Raw genomic sequence first — 10864 nt, forward strand, 5'->3', positions numbered from 1 at the left:
TTCTCGTATGATGATGTATGATTATCGAAAAACAAATAATCTCCTATTTCTCTCTCGTTTCTTTCGTGTCTTATTTCTGTTGAATATGCTTATTCTACTAATGAATCTTAAATACTAGTTTATATTACGTTTTGTGCGATTTATGTGATTGCGATTTTCCTCTTTATCCTATAGTAAACTAACGTAAGAAACAGAAGAAAAAGGGAGAACGCCGTTTCCGCGAGATACTACGAGGAAATACATGCATACTTTCCACAGACTCAAAATATGCACTCAGATACCATTTGTTTAAATAAAATTATTAAGAACGCGTACACATATGTTACCTAATAATTGAAATAATACTAATTATAATAATACTATTGATAATATATATAATATTGATATATATGTTCGATAAGCAACTGGTAGCTATGTATATAGTACCTATTATTCATAAGTATTATTTGAACATAAGTATTTAAGCATAAGTATTATTTGAACAGTCGTACCTGATTACAGACCTTAAATATTGTCGTACATACTCAAATAGACGAATTGGACAGATTAGACTAATTGAATGTAGGCGCGTGACAGACCAAATAGATGATACAAATCTAAAAGGGGCTTGCCATTCTATTCTCATAACTTCTTATGTCGAATATTACGAGAAATTAATTTATGTAAAAGAATAGGGTAGTTTCGTTTAAGAAAACTATGTTTATCTCTTTACTGACTTTGAAAAATTACTCAAAAGCAATTTGATATTATGTCTCTCTCAAAATCTTACAACTTTCATATGGAACATTTTTCTCAAAACGTTTTACTTTTTAAATAATCAACTTCAAATTTATTAAATATTTATTAAATATATAATTATATAATTATAAATATTAATTATATAATTATATAATTATATGGATTATGCTATATATATTTTGAGAATATTCATTAAATATATATCGATGAATAAATATTATCGTTTATTATATATCTTTCAATTATGTAACACAAAAAACAAGTATGTTTTGGTTTTTAATTCCTATAAGTTTTTTTTAATAGATAAGATAAACTTGAAGCAAAATATTTCAAGAATTGTCAATATGTTAATTATCACGTAAAATTTAATATAATACGTTGCACGTGTAATTAATTTTTAGACTAAATTTGGTCTAATATTTATAATTAACCGTACTTGGTCAATTATATAGATACTAAATATGTATATGGCTATGCAGTATAATAAATTATTACAGATAGTAATATCGTGACGAGCTTATCTATCAGCGACACTGATAGAAATCTTCTCTACTTCACATTATGGTCTTTATCAATTACATCATCGGTGATTGTCGTCAGTTGTTTCTTAAATCTCGTGACTAATAAATTTGAAGTACATGTGAACCGCTCGAGTTCACGTATCAGCGACAGATGAAATAGATCAATGACCAGGGATACCATTCCCGTTTAGAAACGTTTTGACGCTAAGCGGTCGTTTCCAAACGCAGCCCTGGTCATTGATCTGTTTCTAAACACAGCTCATCAGAGATGCAAGTGTGTACTATGATGCGCGATCGTGATTAGTCAGAAATCGAAGTGTGACGTCAAGGAAAATTTATTACTAAAATTATATCGATGGAATCTCATCGAAACGAACAATTTTATCTATTAACCTTTTATTTATTATTCCATCTATTATTAATGACTTATATTTCCTCCTCAACAAATGTATCTCACGTCGTACCTATATATAGGTATTTCTTATAGGTACAATAAAACTTTCTACAAGCATCTTGATAATCTTACTTTTTTGTCTTTCTTATCGTACTTCTTGCGCATCAATATGCGACCTCAATCGTTAATTAGCCAATTATCGCACATATCAAATATCAATTACATCGGTGCGATTGTCATGTAACATGTACGTGTGTTCTTAATAATTTTATAATACTTCGTTAGCCAGCGCGTGAATCATTAGTCATTTAAGAGCTCGTGATTTACTGCCTTCGCAAACTGCTATTTGCGTAATTACGGGCTTCATTAAGTTTACGAATATCGGTGTCCGCGCGATGAATGCATTCGCGATTGAGATTAATTAGATTTACACGTGACGGCCGTCGCGCAGATTATGACTCGTCCGAAATCTTGGAGCAAGTCGCGCGTCTTGACCAAATGACCCCGAAGATTTGATAAGAGAGGCAACGTCGATGCGCGCAAAGTCATCGATCGGCACAATTCGCAAATTATGATGCAAGCAACCGATTATAAGGCAGGCCGTTATTTCTTCGCGCCAGCACGTAGGTATATAGGTATTTATTGCGACGTTATAATCCGCGCAAGTCGACCGACAAAATGTATTCGCGTCAGCGTATATCCGTGCACAGAGTAATATTTTCAATCGCTATATAAATTACTCATGCTTGTCGTTTATCAATATTGAATATGCATTTTAATGTTAACCTCATTAATCTTTTCACGCAACATATACAAATAGCACACGGACATGAATGTAGAAGAATCTCCCTATACTCTTTATATATTAAATTTAATATTGAGAGTTTTACTACTCTAGTTTATACCACATATAATGAGATTAATTATAATAATTTGTTTCTTTAAAGAAAATGATTAATTATGTATGGTGAGATAAAATAATTAATATTTGTTGGATACATTTCTAATAAATATTATTTAAAATGTTTAGAAATATTACGTGCGTTAATAAAAGTTTTATTAAACATGAAACGTATTTTATATGTACGCAATTATATATACGATGCTCCTTTTCTGTTATAAACTCATGATTATAGTTGCTTCTTATTTTCTTTCTATAAATAAAAATGTGACATTGCAATGCGTTGCGTTATGACATAACTAACATGAGTAAATAAGGAGATTTTATAAAAGTGGAATAATCTCTGTAAGAGATACTGAAAGAGTTACTTGTCAATAACTTTCTCGAGTTTAAACCTTCTTCAAACCTTTTTATTTATCAGTTCTATAGTTCTTTTATAAGATGTTTCAATTATATATAGATTATCGAACACTTTAGGTTGAACTTGAATTCAATTTGATAGCAAAGAGAGAGAGTATTTCAGTTCAATGATATTAGATTAAATTAAACTCGATACAACAGCGCAATAATCTAATCAGTGAAATAATCGAGCCATTCTCTCAGACGCGGAGTTACATTTCTCTGAGATCGTTTATACGCTTCCAATGATATATTTCTAAATGAAGCGAGAGATTTTTGGCGCGGGGACACTGAGACCAACTTAAAGAGAAAAATCCAAGATCAAACATGGAGATGTCTACGTAAAATAGAAAGAACACACCCAACCAAGGAATAGACAAACGTAAAAAGGATTTTCACAGACTCACGTACCTAGTTCTTTTCATACACCTAGTTCTCGTGACAGCATCAGGACGCACGACGCAGCTCGTCGCGTCGCGTCGGGCCGTCTGCGAGCCGCGCTTACAAAACGCGGCACGAGCGAGACGAGCGACCTCGCGCGTTAGCTCACGCCGCATCCCCCACCGGGGTGGCCGACGCTGGACTCTCGCGGGGGACCGCAATAGTCCCACCCAATAATGATCATAGGGCCACGTGGTCTCGAACCAACTTCATCCCCCAAAGAGGAAATGACCATCACCCCTGGGACTCAACATCTACATTCTATCCCCCACCTATACAGGATCGCCCCACCCTCGGTGTGTTCCTCTCTCTCTGTCTGTTCGGCCACCCCTCCATTGTACAAGGGACCGCCGGGGGACCACAGCTGATGAGTCAGTATATAAGACAGGCAAGGACAAGAAAGTATATGTTAGTACATACTCAATCCTTTCGTAGCTCGCACGGTTTACGACGTAGCGAGCGGCGAATTCGGCTGCGGCGGTGACCGATATTTTTTCTCTCTCTTTTCTTTTTTTCTCCTACTCTTCTTTTTCTTCTTCCTCTTCTTTGGGCCCCTTCTATTGTCGGGTCCCTTCCTTTTTCTGTCCTAAAATTATTCGTCAATTGACCTGCTGGGACCTCCCTCTAGAACCCACCCTTGAGTCATAGTTTATATCTTCGTCATCGCGACGCGATTTGTACATTGTACCGTTCATTATTCTCGCGACAGCGATCAAGTATAGACATAGAGCTGAAGGAACACAGTCCGCGGAAAGCGTTACGAGTGCTTTGGATTTCGATCGATTGCTCGATAGTACTTGATCGAATTCAAGATGATAGTGGAATGGATCTTGGACGCGATAAAGGACATCAAAATCGCTATCATTCTTTTAACGTTCATAGCTGTTTTGATGATAGTGAAGCAAGTGTTTTTCAATTCTTTGCCACCCGGTCCGTGGGGGATGCCGGTCGTCGGCTATCTGTTCACCATCCAGAAATCCAAACAACCCTTACATCTGCAATACTGTAAACTGGCAAAACAGTACGGGTCCATATGCAGCTTCAAACTTGGCCATAAACTGATCGTCATTTTAAGTGATTTTAAAATCATAAAAAAAACATTTGGTAGCGATGAATTCAGCGGCAGACCGCACACCAGGTTCAGCGACATCCTCGGCGGATATGGTAAGTGTCGAGCGCAGCAGATTCCGATAATACGCTTTATCTCGCGACTTTAGCTCGCTCTCGTATCATTTGAAAGAGGGGAGGGAGGTTAAAGCACTCTACGCGCGGTTCGCTCATCTCTTGCGCGAATTCACGTTCTGTTGGATTTATAAAAAAAATATTTACTGATTGCCGCCATTTCCGAATATATTTGCCGAAATATTTTTTCCTTAATCTTTTACAGTACGTTTACGCTAAAATAATTTGCGGTTCGGAAAACCTCTTGAGTGATTTTTTTCTGGTAATCATTTTTATATTTCTCGGTTTGCTTTTTTCGATCACGGTTTCTTCTTAGTATATAAACATGGTCAAACTTGACAGATAACAAAGTCATAGATAATCGAGAATTATTGCAATGTGTTATTGTTACAGGCATCGTCAACACAGACGGTGAATTGTGGAAAACAGAAAGAAAATTTCTTCACCGAAAGTTGTTTGGCATGTTCAGTAATGGCAAGCAAAATTTTGAAGAGAAGATTACGGTGAGTGTCAAATATTCAGATTAATCAACACGTAATCTATTATTCGCATTCCGTTCATTTTGCTGTAAATTTTTGCCTATAATATCTTAAAACATAAATTGTATCATTTTTTAACAATATTATGGGAGAGATGAAATATTTATTTCATTTTTACGCGTCTATAATTACAAAAAAAAAATACGTGAAACGTTTTTTATTTATAGCGAAAGAATGATTTTTACTTTTAAATTTATTTTTCATTAATTTACGCGATAATGGTACAATTTTTTTGCCGCATACAAGATAAAAAAATTTCGACAAAATTTAAGGCTCGATAATTAAATGACTGTAATATTTTGATTTAGTCCGAGGTCACATTGTTTATACAATGGTGTGCGAGTCGACACGGACGTTCCACAAATATCTCGTATTCCCTCGGTATGTCGATCAGTAACGTGATCTGCAATCTCATAATGGGAGTGCGTTTCCATCGCGACGACTTGCGATTCAAAAAATTCATGAGCCACATCGAGGAGGGATTCAAGCTCTTTGCCAAAGTGTCGGCCGCCAACTATATGCCGTTTATGGAATGCTGGCCTTCCGTGAAAGAAGTTCAAAAGCAGATCTCGCAGAATCGGATGGATATGGCACAATTCTTTCAAGATACTATCGATGAGCAGAGAAGGACCTACAACGAAAATACCACGCGTCATCTCGTGGACAATTATTTGACCGAGATTGAACAAGCCAGGAATGAAAATCGAGAGAAAAAGCTTTTCGAAGGAAAAAATCATGGTGAGTAGCAATCGATACTTGGAAATCTCGATATTTTTTACCGCTGTTTCTACGTTTAATGCATTTATAATGCAAACGCTTTTTGTAAAGACTGTTCTCTTTTTTTATACAGATCGTCAGATGCAGCAGATTCTGGGCGATCTCTTCTCCGCCGGGATGGAAACTGTGAAAACTACTCTGGAATGGTCGCTACTTCTAATGATGCATAATCCGGATAAGGCAAAGGCGGTGCAAGACGAATTGGACGCGGTGGTAGGAAGAAAGAGACTGCCTACATTCGCGGATCGTCCCAAGCTTCCGATCACCCAGGCGACCATTGAAGAGGTTCTACGCAGAATCAGTGTTGTACCGCTTGGAACCACACACGCCACCACACGGTAAATTAATCTCAAACAATTTATTCTAATTTTCCCACGTAATATACATATCTTTCGATCATCTTCTCCCCCATCTATTCTCTTATCCGACTTATCCTATGCACGGGCGCACGGCGCCCTTTCCCTTTCTCTCTGCCTTTACGTGAGCTAAGAGCGGGTTTCACAACGCCTTCCTCCTCAGACGGCTTTCCGTGTCTGGCATATCAGAATCTCGCGATCATTTTGGACGATTATATTCGGCGAGCAAAAGTGAAAGCAAAGGTGCGTGGCTCCTCTGGCTGCTTTTCGGCCAGGCCGCCCCGCCTTTGGTTCGAAGCGACTTCGAGAGGTCGACGACACCGTTACACCGGTACGGACAAAGAGCCTATTCTACGTCAAACAGGTGTATATTCGACTCGCGACATATCGAGAATAACTCGTTAGGAATGATCGCGCATGAAAGCAACGGCGTTAGAAACTGCGCGGGCGGCACAATTTCACTTCTTCGCGGAGAACGTGGCCAGAAAGAGCGTGACGAGCGCACGTGCGTGCGCGTAAAAAGTCAAGTTAGTGCCCGACTTCACCGATAGATTAGTACCCCGTACAAGTTGACGCTGAAATGTGTGACTAATCAAACTCATTGCGTGAAACCTGCCATGTACTACTACGTATTGCTTCTTCAGGAAATTATTAGTAACGAAAAATATATTTTTTTGCTTTTTTTTCCTCGACCTCCAACTGCCGATTCGATCGATCGATTACTGATGAAACAATCCGTCTCTTCGTGTTGCAGAAATGTCATTGTAAACGGCTACACAATACCGGCTGGTACTGAAGTTGTACCTCTATTATACGCGGTAAACATGGATTCGAAAAACTGGGAAAACCCGGAAGCTTTCGAACCCTCCCGCTTCCTCAACAATGGTGAGTTTGAGAACCAGAAGAAGCCCTATTTGCCGTTCGGGACCGGTAAACGGGAGTGTCTGGGTTTCCAGCTGGCTCGCATGGAGCTTTTCCTGTACTTCAGCTCGTTGATGCACATGTTCGATCTAAGACCTCCCGAAGGCAAAGAATTGCCGAGTTTGCGGGAAAACGCCGGCATCACGATATCACCGGATCCTTTCGATATTTGCCTGGTGCACAGAGACAATCTGATCGACTTTCTGAACAATGCCGAGGTTAATGACGTACCCGTGCGCAACGTCGGCAGCCATTGAGTCTTCAGCGGGCTCCAGAATTTACGGGCACGGTAGTTGTTCCTATTGCCGCAGAAAGATCCAACAAAACAAGAGAGACTTTGCGACACGGGATCATCCATGTACGCGCGCATCCGCCGAGGTAGAGTCCCGTAAGATTGTGTGTTTGCATGTTAATTATCGGAGAACGATCGAGGGTTGATTTTAGAGTAGAACATTTTATATTTGGGTTTTAATACTACATATCTTAGACGAAAACAAATTTTATATGATATTATTTCTTTTACAAAAATATATTAAAAATTGACATTTTTAGTTTAATTTTAATCAAAATTATATACATATATATTAGGTCTTAGAAATTAAAAATAACTTAAAAAGAAATTAGAAATTAGGAGAGCCGATCGCGGGTATGTGCAATTAAAATTGCGAAATTAAAAAACAATTTTTCACTGTCTTATAGTAATGCACGAGGTACAAAATTTTGCTTAGCACATTGCTAAGACTTATTTAGAAATTATCCCTACTTGAGATATTAATTCCTATATTCTCCTTAGAAATAAAATTCTTTTCCTAGAAAAATATGTGTGCGTGTGTGTGTATGTGTGTGTGTATTGCATGATCGATCGTTCTTCCGATATCTAAAATAGTCTTCCTAGTATATAATTTGAAACGAGTTGAGATGATCCTCCGAGAAAATTGATAAATTACTAAATAATTTTATACCTACTAGAGAGAGAAAGAGAGAGAGAGAGAGAGAGAGAGAGAGAGAGAGAAAATCAGTAAGTTAGTTATAAAGAAAAAGTTCAGTTTTAAACGTCTTTCATTGCTCATCGGTGCATTTCCATCATTTAATTTGGTACGGCGAGATCTTATAAGACACCATTCCCAATTCTTAAAAATTAATCTATCACTACTAACAAATGTTTTTTATCATTTTTATAAAATCCAAGTCTCACACAAAATATCTATATCCAAAATTTCTTGTATTATATTTTTTTAATTCGAGGTGAATATGACCTCGCCATACCAGAAACGTGGCTTCTTTTTACAAAATTTAAAGATTTGATCTAAAGAAAGTTTCTAAAGAGAAAGAAAAATAGTCACGTCAATGGGGGCATCATTGAAAAATTGATATTGCTCAATTTTATTATAATTGTATTAAAAATTTTTAATAATTATTTTATCGGCGTTAGAATCATAAGAATAATGAATTAGCGAATATAATCTTTTTTAGCTGCAAAATTAATTTTTTTGGAAAATAGCATAAACAAAAATCGATCAGATGATCGAAGAAAAACAAAAATCCTCCTCAGCTAAGGGTTAGAGTACAAAAGGAGCCTACGGTTCGAATCATTTCTCCCTACCTCCTCTCCTTACGTTCACCCTTCATAGCTCCGATTTTCTTCATGAATATTTATTGCTTTGCGACGTAACTCTGCTCCGTTTCCCTTTAATCTTTAAGCCTCGTATTTATTAGTTTTTAATTTAAATAGTCGGTGAGATAGACGGGTTTTCGATGTGTCAAATTATTTTTGTGTCTCGTGAGTAAACGAGGTATCTTCATTCTATTACAATACAATTACTTCAAATCAAAGACATCTCAGACATATCTTACCTTCGCGCTTCAGTTTCGACAGATATGTTACTTATCTAAAGATGCTGTCATCACAATCGCAAACACCGTCTATCTCCCATAGATCTCCGCGGATGAACGAGGATGGCGATTCGATGTCCCTTTTTCGTCCACGATAACGATAACAATCCGCTATTAAGTAAAGAAAAATTGTGAACAGAGAAAAATAACGTGAGAAAGAGAGAGTGTGAGAAAACATATTTGCATTTGTAAATAGATTATCCATTTGATCGTGCATGAGCGCGTTGACATGCGTTTAGCTTGTATGCAGTATACGTATATTTAACGATATATAGCTGGTCGACGTGCCGTTTGACGAGAATGCGAGACTGTCCTTGTACCCGAGACCACTCGCGCCGATATCCGCGGTTTCGTCCACTTTTTTCTAGCGATATACGAGGCAGACTTGGTGTGCCTGTCGACGCCGATGTAAATCGGTCGAAAACGATTTTCGTGAAAGTCGTTGTGAGATTCCGTTGCGACATCCGCCGCGACGTGGCCGATCGTTCGGAAATAGACTGAAAGAACATCGATCGGCACTGTTATCGGTGCGCGAGTGCGGGCTGAGGCTGTGAATCCAAGAGATCCGGGATGTACGGTCGGCGATTCTCATTGTGACGTCGTCTCAATCCGATTTCCCAAAGGTATCCCAGGCTGTGCATCCTAGAACCGACAATGAGCGCGCGCGGTGGATCTCGTTCTAGAGACGTAGAGGAACTTTTTTTAGTCCAAAAAACCCTGAAATACGCTATGTATTCTTTTATATTTGACGACTGATTCGCTTCCACCATACCAGAGATCCGATGCCGCGCGCGCGCAGAGTTTAATTTTCTCTTCGCCCGAGTTATCCGATAGGGTGTTAATTAATCTTAGCACGTAGCACGCATGAATTGCAGAATGCCGCATTGTGTTCACCCGTCGACCTGTGTTATTTAATGTTTCTTTTTTTTTCTATGAAATAAAGATGTTTTGCAGTTGAAATATCAATCTAATAGCTCATTTATCCCCAACAATCCAACCGCTTATTATGTAAGGAAATTCATATCACAGATTCTGAAGAGAAAGAGCGAGAGAGAGAGAGAGAGAGAAGAAGGGAGAGGGAAGAGAAAGATATATCTCGGACTTTGGTGTATTTCAAAAAGTTGAATTCTTCATTGATCGTTCCCGCGAAAAATTTCATCTGAAAACTGCAGCCTCGAAGAACCGGATTCTTAAAGATGAGTAAAAAAACTTTTGGTTCCTCGGCTGCACCATCGGCCTTCGACTCTGATCTCTGTGATCGCGCGCTCATCCCTTCCTGCCGCTCAATATTTCGAGAACTTTTGCTCGAGGCCTACGAAAGAGGACTGAGCTGGGCCTAGCTTTCTCTTCCACTGGTCCGTTCAGTATTCTCGCATTTGGTAGTACACTTTTTTCAATTTACACAACCAGGCAGTCACGATTCTGTGGCTAAAAATAGGCACGAATAGATATATGAAGCCCGCTGGTTGGCGAGTTTGACTGGATGATTAAAAAGCAAGCTATAATAGTGCCAAATTAGAAAAAAAAATGTGAAGACGAAGAAATTGTCGTGTTATTCGCGAGAAAACATTTTAAGATAGTCAAAATTTCCAATTAGTAATTTTTAAATTAAGATTTATATTGTTAGAGTATTATTATACAATACAATATATCAGCTGACTTTTGTCAAATCTGATGCTTTTTTATTAATATAAAAATCTCATCAATTTCCATCCATAGAAGCAAATGAAAGATTAGAAAAGTTGATAGATCTTTTGTGTCACAAGTAATGTGTTTACTCGCGCAGACATACGAAGGAGATA

General features: G+C 37.9%; 1 protein-coding gene across 1 annotated transcript; it reads left to right on the forward strand.

Moving 5' to 3' along the window:
• The first annotated feature begins 4047 nt into the window (after positions 1-4047).
• Positions 4048-10022, forward strand: Cyp18a1 (Cytochrome P450 18a1). The gene is made up of 5 exons (XM_029322083.2): positions 4048-4558; positions 4970-5079; positions 5424-5853; positions 5966-6230; positions 7003-10022. The coding sequence occupies exons 1-5, from the start codon at positions 4207-4209 to the stop codon at positions 7424-7426; spliced, it is 1581 nt and encodes a 526-aa protein (XP_029177916.1). The 5' UTR covers positions 4048-4206; the 3' UTR covers positions 7427-10022.
• The last annotated feature ends 842 nt before the right edge of the window (positions 10023-10864 follow it).

The sequence above is a fragment of the Nylanderia fulva genome, unplaced genomic scaffold, assembly GCF_048542155.1.
Source record: "Nylanderia fulva isolate GAGA-0341 unplaced genomic scaffold, ASM4854215v1 Scaffold1, whole genome shotgun sequence".
NCBI lineage: Eukaryota > Metazoa > Arthropoda > Insecta > Hymenoptera > Formicidae > Nylanderia > Nylanderia fulva.